Source organism: Coffea arabica, chromosome 6c (assembly GCF_036785885.1).
Source record: "Coffea arabica cultivar ET-39 chromosome 6c, Coffea Arabica ET-39 HiFi, whole genome shotgun sequence".
Classification (NCBI taxonomy): domain Eukaryota; kingdom Viridiplantae; phylum Streptophyta; class Magnoliopsida; order Gentianales; family Rubiaceae; genus Coffea; species Coffea arabica.
In genome coordinates, this window is record NC_092320.1 from 4,516,837 (window position 1) to 4,533,450 (window position 16,614).

General features: G+C 49.8%; 3 protein-coding genes across 3 annotated transcripts; 2 read left to right on the top strand and 1 right to left on the bottom strand.

Moving 5' to 3' along the window:
* Positions 1-5,903: 5,903 nt before the first annotated feature.
* Positions 5,904-8,504, bottom strand: LOC140008175 (uncharacterized). Its single transcript, XM_072051733.1, has 2 exons — positions 6,846-8,504; positions 5,904-6,797 (listed from the first exon to the last, which is right to left on the bottom strand). The coding sequence occupies exons 1-2, from the start codon at positions 8,502-8,504 to the stop codon at positions 5,904-5,906; spliced, it is 2,553 nt and encodes an 850-aa protein (XP_071907834.1).
* A 3,275-nt stretch (positions 8,505-11,779) lies between these two features.
* On the top strand, positions 11,780-13,567 carry LOC140008311 (UDP-glycosyltransferase 73C4-like). Its single transcript, XM_072052233.1, has one exon. It carries the CDS (start codon positions 11,949-11,951, stop codon positions 13,431-13,433), a length of 1,485 nt encoding a protein of 494 aa, XP_071908334.1. The 5' UTR covers positions 11,780-11,948; the 3' UTR covers positions 13,434-13,567.
* Positions 13,568-14,363: 796 nt separating this feature from the next.
* LOC140008310 (UDP-glycosyltransferase 73C4-like) lies at positions 14,364-16,456 on the top strand. The gene has a single exon (XM_072052232.1). It carries the CDS (start codon positions 14,581-14,583, stop codon positions 16,174-16,176), a length of 1,596 nt encoding a protein of 531 aa, XP_071908333.1. The 5' UTR covers positions 14,364-14,580; the 3' UTR covers positions 16,177-16,456.
* Positions 16,457-16,614: the final 158 nt, after the last annotated feature.

Sequence of the window (16,614 nt, forward strand, 5' to 3'; positions counted from 1 at the left end):
CGAATTATTTGTGAATTGAGGTGAGCTTGGCTCATTTAAAACGGGCTTAATTTGATGTTTGATTTTTGGCTCATTCAGTTAAATAAACAGGTTGAATTCGAGCTTATATGAGCCGAGTAAAGTTGAACCCAAGAATAGCTCAGTTTGTTTAACAATTATTTTTTTAGTTCCGAGGCAAAAAAATTTGGATGGACCAAATGGAGGCACTCGAGGCACTCTCAATCCCTCCCCCTACATCCAAGGAGGAGGGACTAACCTCCTGGAGGCTAGAACCCAGCGGTTAGAATATGGTTCCCTATCTTCTATGGAATTCACATATTATGTAATAATGTATTTATCGTGCAATGTGTTTGAAAAAAGCAACTCCATCTATAAAATCATGCTAGACCCCTATTACGTCAGCTGTTGGTCTGGCTTAGCTCTGCTCATACTGTGCGAGACGGGAATTCCCTGCTCTTATTATTGATCAAGTTTTTCCAATCAGTGGTTTCAAAAAACAGGGAAAAAAAAAAGACAAAGTTTGTCCAATCCGTGTGACAAATTATCTGATTCACTTCTTTGTTCGCAAACTTAAAACTCGGTCTTTTGCCCTCGCCGACTTTCTGATTTATTTCATGATAATTATAGAGACATCTCGACAAGGAAAATGATTGAACTACATAAGACAAACTCAAAACTCGCACTGGACAATGCATGAGATAGAATACGGTGGATTGTCCATCTTATAATGCAAGGTGAGGATAAGCTCATGCTGGCCATGCACGAACGCGGCCGTGGTGGAATTCGGAGGATCTCATCTGTGGCTGCTGTGCTGACTTCCCATCCATTTGTTTCTGGCCTTTTGCAGCTACATCTACATAGGGATGGCAACGGGGCGGGGTTGGGGCGGGGGACCCCTCCCCCGTCCCCCGCCCCGTTGTCTATTAGTTCCCCCCGTCCCCCGCCCCGTCCCCCGCCTCCCGCTCCCCCCGCCCCGCCCCGCCCCGCCCCGCTTCCCCCGCGGGGGCACCCGCGGGGGTTAATAAAATTTTATTATATAATTTTATTATAATTAAATTTTAATAAATAATCAAGTACTAAAATATCAACACATCACCAAATTATTATTCATTGTAATTTTACAATTGAAACTCATAAAAACAATCAAACAGAAGTTATTTGAATACAATCCAATATGATAAATAAATATAACTAAAATAGTCAAATTTTCACTTTTAGTACAAATGCAATCACTAATTCATCATTGTGTTTGTGCTTTTTTTTGAGAAAAAAGTGTTATTCTATTAAGTGTAATTAGAAATTTAGTATAAATGTATTAGTAAATTTAGTATAACTAATTAATAAATTCTATTAGTAGACATGTATAATTATTCATATAATTGATAATATCAATTATATTACATAAACTAATATACATTATATAATACATCTAACTAATAATATCATTATCATAAGTTTATAACTAATTAACTTACATATAATATATAGTCATTTATATATATATATATATATATATATTTTTTTTTTTGCGGGTGGCGGGGCAGGGGATGGGGCGGGGGAGTATACCCCCGCCCCCCGCCCCGTTTCTAAGCGGGGGGAAAAAATTCCCCCCCGCCCCCGCCCCAACCCCCGCCCCGTGAGCCCCCCGCGGGGCGGGCACCCGCGGGCACCCGCCCCCATTGCCATCCCTACATCTACATTGTTTCACTCAAGTACTATATATGCTTTGAAACCGAGCTCCCTCGGAAGTCGGAAGGTCTTTCAGAATTCATTAATTAATTTGTCGTTAGATTTTTAGAATATGAGATTGAGAAGCCCAAGTTGAACGCAATTCACTCCTATTTGACCACTATGGCCGTGAATCACACGCAAATGAAACCTTCCAACGTAATTATGGAACGTTACTTCCCATTGTAATCAAAGAAATTTACCGGGTGATGCGACTACCAAAAACCAGATCCGAGCTGGGCTGTAGCGAGCCGAGCTGAGCAGGCGCGACCGACCTGAGAGAGGAAGCCGAGCTAGCGTACCTACAAAGAAAGATCAAGTGCGGGACTGGTGTCCCCGGAATATCTCCGACGATCAAGTCAGTGAGCTTATACACGGAGCAATAGTCTAGAATACTTGTGTTTGCGTACCTTGTATTGTCCTTGCGCTCGCTATATATAGAGCGGAATGGTTGTAGTTTCCTTGTTGGAGTCAGTGTCCCCTTAGGGTTCGGAGTCTTCTTAGGGTTTCGTGCGGCGGCTCCTACAAGTTCGGAGGCGGCGGCCCATAGGCCCATCTTAGGGAGCAATAGGTGAGGCCGAGCTGGCATCAGCATGCCGAACTGGTACCCGTGAGCTGTGAAGTCTCCACCGCCGACCCAGTGCGTACAGCTTGCCGAGCTGACACGTGTCATGTGTAGATTTACCCCACTACACTAGCCCCCTTGAGTCTAGAGTCACTGATGAGTCACGTGGGTCTGGACCAAATTTCGAAGCGTCACGTCGGGGTCGTGCGGGACCCACGATCCCATGATCACGTATCTCCCCCGAGGAACTGCCACGTCCGTCGTAGTAACCGTCACTTCAAGGGTCACGTCTTTCATGATGGCGGTTTGTCAGCTCACGCGTCTTCCAAGGTAACTGCCCCCTTGCCATAAATTCGAACTTCTTCCTCGGGACTCTTCGGCTTCCCGCCCAGGGAGCCTATAAATAGGCCCCACCAAACGTCACTTTCAAGCCTTCCTTCTCATTTTCTCTTCTCCTCCAATCTTCTCCAGCTCGCTCCGCATTCAGTGAGGTCGTCCGAGAGTAGGATTACCTTCTAAGCACACCTCAGTTCTTCCCCCTTATTCATCAGTAAGTTCTCCTTTCCTTTTATGTCGTCTTCCTCCACACACTCAGACCTTACCAGCTCAGCACCTAGGCGTAGGATTACCCGACCTGTATTCATAGAAATACCCGATCCAGTCCTTCTCCTTCCAGCTCGTCTGGGTCTGAATATCTTCCTCCCCCAGTCCCAAGCCTTGCCATAGCCATGAACCGACCTGGTCCATCTGCTCAGCCCGAGGCTGGAGCTGCTGCCCCAGAGATTCCTCTGGAGGTGGCTCCAGCTCGCGCCAGAGCGGGTCCTGTTAGAGGACCAGATATCGACTTTGGGGAAGTCGAGATTATCCCCCCCCTCCTCGACCAGGGGGATGTGGATGAACTGGTGGGGAGGTACGACATTCTCCCCCAGTTCGAGGCTCGGGCAGCCCGGCCAGGGGAGTACGCTTGCCGACCTCCCCCTGGGTTTGTGACTATCTACAGAGATCAGCTCGTGGCTGGTCTTCGCCTCCCCATTCCCCAATTTCTTTACGATATCCTAACCTTCTGGGGCATTCGAATTACCCAGGTCGTTCCCAACGCCATTCGGTCCATCTTCGGCTTCTTTATTTTTTGCCGAGCTCTTGAAATCCCCTATTCTCTGGACCTATTTAGGTATTTCTTTCAGATGAAGGTAAGCGGCCCGGTTCATGGTTGGTTCTACTTCGCTCGCAGGAGCGGAGGGGAACTCCCTACCCGCGAGCTGTTCACTCAGATGCCTTCTTCCATCAAGGGCTGGAAAGCCCAGTTCTTTTTTGTGAAGAATACTGGGTTTCCTCCCCTAACTTGGAGGGAGGATACCCAGGTAACCGATCCAATCCCTTCTCCCCTGCCCGAGGCCGAGCTAGACCGCTTGGTCAGCTCGGAAGCTCAACTGAAGGTGAAGGAATTTAATAATGCCCAGCTCTGGTCGGCGGGGCTAATCCGAGCAGAGGTGAACGACCCTGCCCCCGATCTCCGACCTATCACCCCCGAGGAGCTGACAGCTTGTAATTTTCTCGACCTCCTCCTTTCCATGAGTTCACATCATCCTAACTGACTAAGTGTCTCTGTCCTGCAGTGAAGAGGTTTTCCCAGCTGCTGAACATTGGCGGAATTGGCAGTGCGAGCACGCCAACACCTGCGCCTTCCACAGCGCCGAGCAGCACGGTGCCTCCACCTCCACCTGTGTCTACTCCCCAGATTGCCGCTCAGTCTTCACTGGGGGAGGGACCAAAGAAGAAAAAAAAGAAGTCCACGGCCAAGAAGGCCAGGACAGAGGCGGCTTCCCCCCAGTCCCAGGAGGAGCCATCTACTGCCATTGCCTCTCATTACGGGGTGAGCTCCGCCGAGCAGCAGGTTTCGTCACAATCTCCTCCCGCTATGTGGCGCATGAGGAATGTGATTCCCATGAAGCCTCCTACCGAGCCGAGCTCCCACCCCCACCCCCTTCACTTCTGTCCGAAGTGGGGGTTGTCGGTGAATGATCGAGCTCAGTTCCCTGAAGCTGCCAGGGAGCTTGTCAAGGGTGCGGTGCTTCCCCGCGATCATCACTTCATCCAGCTGGCTACCAACGCCGAGCTGCTGGAGCACTTCTACCTTAGTACCGCCCAGGTGACTTCATACTTAGCATTTTGTTGACATACCTTTAGCTTTAATGATGTCTTACCCTGTATTTGACTGGCAGCTCAACGTCGCTGGAGCTGAGCTGGCACAGCGGTACGAAAACATGGGGGTCAACCTGTCTCAGGCCGACGCGGCCAAGGATAGGCTAACAAGCCAGCTCGAAGCAGCCGAGGCCGAGCTGGAGTCCTTGAAGAAACAGCTTGCTGATGCCAACTCCTCTTGCGAACTGGAAAAGAAGAGAACGGCCGAACTGGCTGCAACTCTAGAGGCAGAGCAGAAAAAATCTGCCGAGCTGGTGGAAGCGGCAAGGGAAGAAGGGCGCCAGCTAGGCATCAAAGAGTTCAAGAAGTCTGAAGTCTTCATGAACGACCTGGCCCTCCTCAACGGCCCTGTACTGCAACTCGGCTACACGAAAGCCTTGATGGATGTGGAGTCCCTGAAGTTGCCAGGCTTTGACCTGAGCAAATGGCCTGACTTCAACCCTCAATCCACCAACCAAATTGACAGGCTCGTCACAGGCTACTCCAATGGGCGCGACCTGGCTGCCCTGATTGCCGATCCCAATCTTCCTGCACTCTCCCCAGAGCCAGAGCAAGAGCAGCAAGGGGAGAGCTAAGCTGATAGGGCTTTAGACTAGCCTGGTAGGATGTTAGGCTAGAGTAGGGTCCGAGCTGGCCAGCTCGATTTTGTATGGCCCCCCATCTGTACATGCTTTTTGAATATATGTAGCCTTTTCCTTTCCCAACACTTGTAAAAATTTTTATTTTATTTCAAAGCTTTGAATACATTCATAATTCCTAATGCCGAACTACTAAAATAAAAGCAGACCTGTCCAGCCGACCATTTTCAGCTCGGGCAGGATTCTTAAAGAAAAAGCCTTAAATTTGAGTCGTGCCACATGCGTGGGACTTCGCTTCCATCCAGACGAGCTAGTTTGCAATAGCCTGCTCGGCCAACTTCCTTTACTACGTACGGGCCTTCCCAATTCGGGTCTAACTTGCCTGTGCCCACAGCTCGGCTGACTGAATTTCTGCGTACTACCCGGTCCCCTGGTTTAAAAGAAAGATGCCTTACCCTGGCATTGTAGTAGCGTGCAACCTGGCCCTTATACTTTGCCATTCTTATAGCCGCTTCTTCTCTTCGATGCTCGAGCAAGTCTAGATCGAGTCGCATCTCTTCCTCATTGCTTTGGGCCACGAAGTGTTGTACCCTGGCCGAAGGCGTCCCAATTTCCGCAGGGATCACTGCTTCCACCCCATATGTTAGGACAAACGGAGTTTCTTGTGTGGCCGTTCGAGAAGTAGTTCGGTAAGCCCATAGTATAGTGGGCAGCTCGTCCAGCCAAACCGTCCGAGCTGATTCGATCCTTGTCTTTAAGCCGTGCAGGATGGTCCGGTTTACATTCTCGACCTGCCCATTGGCGTGGGGGTGCCCTACTGAGGTGAAGTGCTACTGGATGCCGAGCTCAATGCACCACTCCTGAAGCGAATGATCTGCGAACTGCCGGCCATTATCCGAAACGAGAACCCTGGGTATGCCAAATCGGCAGACTACGTTCCTCCAAAGGAACTTATGTATCGACCTACTACTGATCGTGCTAAGCGGCTCAGCTTCTACCCACTTGGTGAAGTAATCAATCGCCACTACCAAGTACTCATAGCCACCGGGAGCTCGGGGAAAAGGTCCTAGCAAGTCGATTCCCCACTGGAAGAACGGCCACGGGCTATGAAGAGGGATCATTTCCCGAGTTGGGGCGTGATGAACTGGAGCATGCAGCTGGCAAGACTTACACCGAGCTACCAGCTCGGTCGAGTCTCTGAAGATGGTGGGCCAATAGTAGCCGGCCAGCATTCCCTTCTTGGCCAATACCCTGGAGCCAACGTGATTGCCACAGATGCCCTCATGCAACTCGCGCAAGACATAGCTCCCCTCCTCAGGTGTTATACACCTCAGCCAGGGCTGCAAGTAGGATTTCCTATACAGGACTCCCTGCACGAGCGTGTACCTCTGCGACTTAAGTAGAATTTTGCGGGCCTCTATCCTGCTCGGGGGGAGTTCCCCCTGCGCCAGATATCGAACAATGGGGTCCATCCAGGAGCTCACCACCTGGATGACCGCAGTACTGACCTGGTCATATGCACGGCTCCTGACGACCTCCACAACTATCTCCCGACCTAGGATGCCCACCAAGATGGAGGCCAGTTTGGACAGGGCATCAGCTCTCTTGTTCAGACTCCGCGGGATCTGTTCTAGCACGAACTGCTCAAACAGGCCCTTCAGCTCATGTGTCTTGGCCACGTATTTTCTCAGCGCCCCCTCTTTGACCTCGTAGCTCCCCCATACCTGGTTAACTATCAGCTGCGAGTCGCTTTAGACTTTCAACGATCTGGCCCATAACTTCCGAGCCATCTCCATTCCTGCAATGAGAGCCTCGTACTCAGATTCATTATTAGAGGCTCTGAAATCAAACCTTAACGCGTAAGGCAGCTCCTCTCCTGTAGGGCTGATTAGGAGAAGCCCTGCTCCGCATCCTTCTTTGCTTGACGCACCGTCCACATACAGCGTCCACGTGGGCTCTGTTTGTTCCGCTGTTTCCCTAGCCTTCCCGTCTCGGGCTGCTGTCCTGGCCAGTTCGGCCTTGGCAGTCTCTTCGGGATATGCGACCTCAGCTGCGTCTCCGACCTGTTGGACCTCCGCTGCGTCTATGGCCTGCTTAGCCTCTGCAGCCTCTTGGGCCGGTCCGGTCTCCCCAGCTTCTCTGGTCGATCCGCCCTCCGCTACCTGACTGGCTTGGGCGACCTCAGCAGCGTCTTCGGCCCGTGGGACCTCGGCTACCTCTCTGATCTGTACGGCCTTGGCAGTCTCCGGGATCTGTGTGGCTCTGGCGGCGCGTGCGTCCTTAACTTCCCTATTCGGTCCGGCCTGGTCTGTCTCCCCTCCAGTCGACCCAAAAGAGATGCCATCTGCTATGAAATCTGCTAGTGCTTGAGCTTTGATGGCCGTCCTGGGCTGATATCCCAGGTCATACTCAGATAATTCCACCGCCCATTTTACCATTCGACCTGAAGACTCGGGTTTGGACAGGATCTGCTTCAGGGGCTGGTCCGTTCTGACTACCACGGGATGAGTTTGGAAATAGGTCCTCAGCTTCCGAGCTGCGTGAACTAGCGCCAAGACATATCGCTCTATCGCCGAGTACCTGGATTCGGCCCCCTGCAGGGCGCGACTGACATAATACACTGGCTTCTGTAACTTGTCCTCCTCTCGCACCAGCACTGCGCTTACCGCGCCCTCTCCCGCAGCTAAGTAGATGAACAGGGTCTCCCCCACCTCGGGAGAGGTCAGAGCTGGCAATCGAACGAGGTGCTCCTTAAGCTCATCAAACGCCTTCTGGCACTCCGGGTTCCACTCGAACTGCCGACCTCCTTTCAGGGCCTTGAAAAAAGGCGACCCCCGAACTGCCGATTTGGACAAGAACCTATTCAAGGCAGCCATCCTTCCTGTCAGACGCTGCACCTCTTTAATATTCCGGGGTGGAGCCATGTCCATGATAGCCTTGATCTTGTCTGGGTTAGCTCTCACCCCCTCTTTGGAAATCATGTACCCCAGAAATTTTTCCGACCTGACCCCGAAAGTGCACTTCTTCGGGTTTAGCCGCATTCGTGAGTGTCGAAGGACCTCGAAAATCTCCCTCAGGTCGGAGACGAACTGCTCCTGGGTTCGGCTTTTTACCAACATATCGTCCACATAAACCTCCAGGTTTCGACCGATCTGATTCCTGAACAACTTGTTTACCAGCCTTTGATAGGTTGCGCCTGCATTTTTTAAACCGAACGGCATGGTGACGTAACAATATGTGCCATCCTCGGTGATAAACGAAGTCTTCTCCTGGTCCTCCTCGTCCAAGGCTATCTGATGGTACCCCTTGAAAGCATCCAAGAAACAGAAAATCTCATAACCTGCTGTTGAGTCCACAAGCTGGTCAATCCGGGGAAGTGGGTAACAATCTTTAGGGCAAGCCTTATTCAAATCTGTGAAATCCACACACATCCTCCAGGCCTTCTCCTCCTTTTTGACCAGCACCGGATTAGCCAATCAGGTCGGGTAGTAAACCTCCTTAACGATCTTGGCCTCCAGCAGCTTACTCACCTCGCTTTTGACGACCTCCTTTCGTTCAGGAGCAAAGTTCCTTTTCTTCTGTTTCACGGGTCGGACGCCGGGATCCACCCGCAGCCTATGAACCGCCAGCTCGGTGGGGATTCCTGGCATGTCATCTGCACTCCAAGCGAAAATCTCAGCATATTCTTCCAAGAGAGCCTCCAAAGAACTCCTGACCTGCTCGGCCAGGCCCATGCCGACCTTCACGGTGCGCTCAGGTCGGCCGGGCTGGATTGGCAGCTCGGTTAGCCCCTCGTCCGTTTCCAATCTCTCTCCCTTCTCCATGGGCTCCCAGGGCTCTAAGCAAAATGTTTGAGCTACTAACTTTTCTTTGCCCTTGAGGGTAGCAATGTAACATGCCCTGGCCACTTCCGGATCCCCGAGCACCTCCGCCACCCCCTCGGGAGTAGGAAACTTCATGCTGAGGTGCAACGTAGAGCAAACAGCTCGGAGGGCATTCAGTGTGGGCCGCCCCAAAATCATGTTGTATGACGACGGCTCCTTAACTACCGCGAAGTTTACCGGAACAGTTCGGCACTTCGGGGACACTCCGACCGTAACCATGAGTGTGATCATTCCTTCTGGCCTCACGGGAGGGCCTGCGAACCCGATTAACGGAGTCCGAACCGGGACCAGCTGCCTATCCTCCAGCTGCAGCTCTTTAAAAGTCTTGTAATACAGCACGTCTATAGCACTCCCATTGTCTATGTATACCTTCTTCACCTTGTAATTGCAGGTGATGACCTCAATCACAATAGCTTCATGATTGTTGGAGGCCAGGGGGACTGCGTCCTCTGGTCCGTAGATAATCTCCTCATACATCTTCAGACGCTTGGCCGAGCTCTCCCCCGCAGGAGGAGGTCGATTGTGCCGCCGAGCTGTATGACTATCCCCGCCAGTCGGTCCTCCTGCAATGGTATTAATCACCCCGGCCAGATTCTGCGTTTCCTGTTCAGGAGCTCGACCATGAGGCCCCTGAGGTCGATCCCGGAGGTAGCTTGGTCGTTCTGACCTGGACCTCCCTCGTTGCTGGTCAGCTCGGTCCTCTCGTATGAACTGCCCGAGGTGACCTCGTTTGATTAGTTTCTCGATGTCCTTCTTGAGGTGGCGGCAGTCCTCCGTGTCATGCCCCACATCTCGATGATAGGCGCAGAACAACCTTTGGTCCCGTCTGCTTTTGTCCCCTCCCAAAGGTCGAGGAGGTCGGGAGAGCCCTTCCTGTTCCATGACCGCCAGCACCCGAGCTCGAGGTGCGGTGAGGCTATTCCAGGGCTTATCTCCTCCACTTGGACGGCTCCTGGGGAGGCGATCGTAAGTGCTCTTTCTTCCCTGGTTGGGACGAGCCTCCACCTGGTCGGCTCCCCTCCTACGTTTGTCATCCCTCAGCCTTTCTTGCGCGCTCTTAAGGCGATTAGCCTCCTCCGCATTGGCCTTCTCATGAGCTCGGTCCAGCATTTCCCGTACCGACTTGGGAGGTCTCTCCACGAGCTCGGTGTAGAGCTTTTGCTTGCGCAGCCCGTTAATGAAGGCTGCCATAACCACCTTGTCATCGCGATCCCTGACCTGAAGGGACTCGTTATTGAAACGCACCATGTATTCGCGTAGGGATTCCTCAGGCCTTTGCTGAATGGTCATCAGGTGCGCCGTGCTCTTGGAGAAGGCTCGTGATGAGACAAACTGGGCCGCGAACAGCCGAGCAAGCTGAGCAAAGGACCTAATGGACCTGGGGGGGAGCCCCTAGAACCACTGACGTGCCTTCCCCTCCAGAAACATGGGAAAAGTCTTGCACCTGACCGCATCTGCGGCAGTTTGCAGACGCATTTGGGTCAGGAACGCAAACAAATGATCCTCCGGATCCGAGGTCGCATCGTAAGGCTTCATGTTGGGTATCTTGAACTTCGCGGGCAATGGATAGTTCTCTATATCAGGCACGAAAGGGGACGCGATGTACCTGTCCGCCTCGGCATCCAAGAGCAGGTCCAGCTCGTCCTGCACCTGGAGCTGCTCTTTCCGAGGTGAGGGTTCGTCCCTAGAATACCTCCGGACAGGCTCTGGGTGCTCAGTTCGGGAGTGCTTGTAAGTGGGCTCCCCCATGTCGATGTGCTCACTTGAGGGCTCCCGGCGCACGCGTTTGAGCTGGGGGTTGGGGCTCCCAGCCCTGGACTCGGTTGGACCCTCCGAGTTCTTCGGCTCCTGGCCCAGAGGCCCTCCTGTCTGCCCCCTGAGGTAATTCACAATGGCCTCGAAAGTGGGCAAGTTTCCTGCTACCGCCTGAACCAGTTGCTCCGGCGGAATCCGCGAGAGTCCCGTCCCCTCACCTCCAGGGGTCGGACTCCGGGCAGACTGTTGGGGGCCGCTTCCTCCGTTCCCCTTAGAGCCATCGGCATTCCTCTGAGACCTCGTTTTTGGCATGATTCGCAAGAGAAGTTACGTGTTCCCACAGACGGCGCCAATTGATGCGACTACCAAAAACCAGATCCGAGCTGGGCTGTAGCGAGCCGAGCTGAGCAGGCGCGACCGACCTGAGAGAGGAAGCCGAGCTAGCGTACCTACAAAGAAAGATCAAGTGCGGGACTGGTGTCCCCGAAATATCTCCGACGATCAAGTCAGTGAGCTTATACACGGAGCAATAGTCTAGAATACTTGTGTTTGCGTACCTTGTATTGTCCTTGCGCTCGCTATATATAGAGCGGAATGGTTGTAGTTTCCTTGTTGGAGTCAGTGTCCCCTTAGGGTTCGGAGTCTTCTTAGGGTTTCGTGCGGCGGCTCCTACAAGTTCGGAGGCGGCGGCCCATAGGCCCATCTTAGGGAGCAATAGGTGAGGCCGAGCTGGCATCAGCATGCCGAGCTGGTACCCGTGAGCTGTGAAGTCTCCACCGCCGACCCAGTGCGTACAGCTTGCCGAGCTGACACGTGTCATGTGTAGATTTACCCCACTACACCGGGCAAGAACTATAATTTTACGCTGTCTCCATCTTATGGCTCCCACAGAGCCAAGTTGCATGGTCTTCGGAGAAGATTGGAACTGCACAGGTTTTTGCTTCACCATTCGTTTAATCATAAGAGAACATGCCAATTTCCTTAACGTATATAAGGACAGCTAAAGAGTATCCATGCACAGAAATTTAGTTCATTCAGCAAACGATAGGAACTGCAGAACAGATATTGGTATGCTTATGTAGGGTCTTACATCAGCAGCCAGTGACGGATGCTACACGATGAATTGATCATGTCCAGAAGATTTTAGATACAGTGTCTATATATAAACCCGTTAAGTTTAGGCCTTGAGGTAGACCAGTCTCCTCCTGAGTTTCAGCTCTCAAACTAGTTGCTGCTATGGCCTTTCAAGTGCAGCCTCCACATTTCATCTTGATTCCTTTCATGGCCCAAGGTCACTTGCTCCCTGTGATAGATATTGCCAGATTGTTGGCAAGGCGTGGAGTTACCATAACCATTTTCACCACACCTGTAAATGCCAAGAGATTTGAATCAATAGTTGCACGAGAAGTAGATGCCGGACTGCAAATCCGCGTCATCAAACTTGGTTTTCCATCCGCAGAAGCAGGGCTACCAGCCGGATGCGAGTGTTTTGATATGCTCCCTTCCATAGAGTCCGGTCTCAATTTCTTTGCGGCTGCCAGACTGCTACGACCATCAGTTGAACAAAGGCTTAGTGAGCTGAAACCGTCCCCGAGTTGCATACTTTCTGATATGTGCCATCCATGGACAAGTCAAGTTGCACGGAAGTTTCAGGTTCCAAGGCTTGTTTTCCATGGGTTTTGCTGCTTCTCCCTCCTCTGCTCGCACAATTTGACAAATTCCGAGGATCTTGACAACGTAACTTCCGATGCAGAGTACTTCACGGTGCCTGATTTCCCTGACCACATCGAACTGACCAAAGCTCAGGTTGTAGGCCCTGTCAAACCAATCACCCCAGAATGGGCAGAAATTCTGGAACAAATAAGAGAAGCAGAAAAGGAAGCATATGGAGTTGTGGTCAATACCTTTGAAGAGTTAGAGCTTGATTATGTTAGACAGTATAAAAAGGCGAAAGGTAAAGGTGTCTGGTGCATTGGCCCTGTTTCCCTGTGCAACAAAGAGAATTTGGATAAAGCTGAGAGAGGAAACAAGGCTTCCATTAATGAACACCAGTGCATGAAATGGCTAGACACGTGGGAGCCAGAGTCCGTAATCTATGCCTGTTTGGGAAGCATTACCCGGTTGGGAACTTCACAATTGATTGAACTTGGACTAGGCCTAGAATCATCAGGTCGACCTTTTGTCTGGGTCACTAAAGATGCATCCGATGAATTTCGGAAATGGCTTATTGAAGAAAAGTTTGAAGAAAGGACCAAGGGCAGAGGGCTTTTAATCCATGGTTGGGCGCCACAAGTTCTCATCCTGTCTCACCCATCAATCGGAGGGTTCTTAACACATTGCGGGTGGAACTCAACTATAGAAGGGATAAGCTCAGGTGCGCCAATGATCACATGGCCACTGTTCGCTGAGCAGTTCATGAATGAGAAGCTAGTATTATATGTACTGAAAACTGGAGTCAAGGCTGGAGTGGAGTCTTCTGTTTACATAGGACATGAAGAAGACGTGGGAGTGCAGGTGACAAGAGATAACACAAAGACGGCTATTGAAGCGTTGATGGATAAAGGGGGGGAAGGGCAGATGAGAAGAAAGCGAGCTGCAGAACTGAAAAAGATGGCAAGGAAGGCAGCAGATGAAGGTGGTTCCTCACACCTCAACATTGAACAGCTAATCAAAGACATCATGGAGAAAGTTCGCACTAAGAGCATTACAGATGATTCTTAGAATTACGCATTTAACATGCATGTAATTGTGGTTTTATCTCCTGATACCATCAAGAGCATATCTTTTGAGCTGTCTTTTTAGTTGATCCTTTTTTTCAATATATATAAACGTTAAGAGTCACTTTGCCTGATCAATGCTTTTGGCGTTGAACAAAAAGAATAGGTTTTCTACAGCATTAATAATCAATTCTGCCCATGCGGTGTTGTCTCTTAGGTTTAGTACTATTGGAGAAGTACTATCAAGTATCAACTTGGCTAGTTTCTGTGACCTCCCTTATCAAAAAGCTTTACGTCGTCCTGCTTCTATGCAAATGATTGAAGTTGCAAGCGTCTGGAGGGATCTCAGCTGCCCCTTCCTTCAGGTCATGACTCCATAAGCTACAAAACAGGGGAGTCAGGAGCAAAAAGCCTTGTGAAGATTGCAATGAGAAATGGATTGTAAATGTACAAGGGTAATTGCTGGAGTCATAGTTGGTATGGAAATTGCCGTCTTCTTTGGTGAGGACATGGCAGGGGTGCAAGCCTAAGTAAAATGAAATTAAGGCGCAGATTGATGAATGAAGGACAAGAAAGAAAAGAAAGAAGGGGGAGAGCCATACTAAATAACAAAGACGGCAATGGAGGAAGCGGGTTCTTCGTACGTTAATTCGACACTGCTGCTCCAATGTATCATGGAGCTTGCAATATGAATGCACGACAACATGAGAATATATTATTGTTTCACTCTGCAGGAGATTTATTTTATTAGAACAAAAACAAAATTGAAGGAAGCATGGCGATCCACAGCATGATTCTTACGGAGGATTTCCATTCATCGCAGTTTGGGCTACAAAAATACTCGTAATTGCTGTTCGACAGTAATTTACTAATTGAACTGGCACTAGTCTATCAACTTCTAAAACTTTTTTTCTTTTTTTGGTTATCAATAATAAAAGATAAGATGCCTTTTGGCCGGATGGCACTTGAAAGTCTAGATTTAAGGTCTCCTATTCTTGTAGAATTCGCAGACGGACAAATTTGAGACAAAAGGAAACGGCACTCTAGCTTGCCGGACCAATCCAATGAATCATTAATCTGATAGTGGAGACAAATTAGCTTCCACAACATACTTAATATTGTATTGGAAGAATGATATAAGTTTTGGTCAGATGTTAATGAATCAGCAAGCATCCATCATTTTCAAACCACAGAAATTTGAGTCAGTGTGCCTTATATTTTGCATTGACCTGTACAAGCATATATTAGTACCCACTCCTCTGACCGCAACTTCTAGAGAGTCTTCTCCAATTGTTGCCATGGCCTCCCATGTCCAAACTCACTTCGTCTTGCTGCCCCTAATGGCCCCAGGCCACATGAATCCAATGATAGACATCGCTAGGTTGTTGGCAAGGCGAGGTGAAATTGTCACCATAGTCACCACAACCCTCAATGCCAAAAGGATTGAAACAATTGCCTGTGGGCTCTGTATTCGAATAGTTCCACTCCAATTCCCATCTGTTGCTGCCGGCTTACCCGAAGGTTGCGAAAATTTAGATATGATCCCTTCGATGGACTCGCTCTCACAGTTTTTCGTGGCAACAGACATGCTACAACAACCAGTTGAAGAATTGCTTGCAGATCTAAAACCCCGGCCCAGCTGCATCATATCCGACCTGAGTTTTTGGTGGACAACCCTGGTTGCTCAAAGGTTTCAGATTCCAAGGCTTGTCTTCCACGGAACAGGTTGCTTCGCGCTCTATGTCACGCGTAGGTTGATGATTTCCAAGGTTCCGAACAACGTAAAATCTGATTCGGATTATATGGTTGTCCCTGGCCTGCCGCACAGAATTGAGCTTACTAAGGCTCAGCTTCCGGGTTTGGCTAACCCGAGTCTATCTGGCATAAATTATTTCCACGAGCGGATGAAAGAAGCTGAGAAGAATGCATATGGGATAGTGGTGAACACTTTTGAGGAGTTGGAAATGGATTACGTCGAGGAATTCAGAAAGGTTATGAACAAAAGAGTTTGGTGTATTGGTCCTGTTTCACTGTGCAACTCAGACAACTTAGATTATAAGACCGAAAGAGGTAACAAGGCCTCAGTGGACCAACACAATTGCTTGAAGTGGCTTGCATCCAGGGAAACCAATTCTGTAATCTATGTCTGCCTTGGAAGCTTATCTCGTCTGTCAACTGGGCAAATGACTGAGCTTGCACTGGGTTTGGAGGCGTCGCAGCGACCGTTTGTGTGGGCTATGAGGTACAAATCAGGTGACTTTGAGAAATGGCTTTGTGAAGAAAAATTCGAAGAAAGAATCAATGACAGGGGTCTTTTAATCCATGGTTGGGCACCACAGGTACTAATTCTCTCTCATCCTGCAGTTGGTGGATTCGTCACGCATTGTGGCTGGAACTCGACTCTTGAAGGGATTTCTGCTGGTGTGCCACTGATAACTTGGCCCATGTTTGGCGAGCAATTCTGCAACGAGAAGTTGATTGTGAACATACTGCGGGTCGGGGTTAGAGTTGGCGTAGAATTTCCTGTTAGATTCGGAGAGGAGGAAAAGGTTGGGGTGCAGGTGAAGCAGCAAGATTGTAAAACAGCTATTGACGAATTGATGAGCGAAGAACAAGAAGGAAAACAAAGAAGAGAGAGAGCTCGAAAACTTGGGGAAATGGCAAAGAGGGCACTAGAGGAAGGGGGTTCTTCTCACCTAAATCTGGATTTGCTGGTCCAAGATATCACAGAGCATCCGATGGAATAGAAGACGAACGGCCAGTGAAATCAAACATCACTCACCACTGCGTTGGGTGGAGCGGCGGTGATTGTTTCAACCGGTTAAAGGTTTTTAATAAACACACCAAAATAATTTCGAATATACTACTTTTTTTTTTTTTTTTGTTTTGGACAAGGTCGAATACTAGTATTTGTATCGACTTTTTACAAAAGGAAACAACTGTACAACACGTCACCAATGTTCATGTGAACATTTTATAGGAAAAAACTCAGTGGCCAGAGCTTTGAACAAATCCAGTTGGCCTGCACCTACAACTTCCCATGGCCACGACAAGTGGCAAGGTACTCAGTCAGCCCTCATTTTTCCACTTCTAGATCACCTCTAGGGTTCAATGGTGCTGAAAAACAACCAGGAAAAATAACTATCTTAAAACGTGAAAGAAGCATCAAGTCCACCCGTGAAGCA

Excerpts from the sequence above, each read along its gene's own strand:
- LOC140008175 (XM_072051733.1), bottom strand. The coding sequence starts at position 8,504 with ATGTGTGTGGATTTCACAGATTTGAATAAGGCTTGCCCTAAAGATTGT. Across the intron at positions 6,798-6,845 it reads AGATGGCTCGGAAGTTATGG|GTATGGGGGAGCTACGAGGT; the intron begins GCCAGATCGTTG and ends ATAGTTAACCAG.
- LOC140008311 (XM_072052233.1), top strand. The coding sequence starts at position 11,949 with ATGGCCTTTCAAGTGCAGCCTCCACATTTCATCTTGATTCCTTTCATG.
- LOC140008310 (XM_072052232.1), top strand. The coding sequence starts at position 14,581 with ATGTTAATGAATCAGCAAGCATCCATCATTTTCAAACCACAGAAATTT.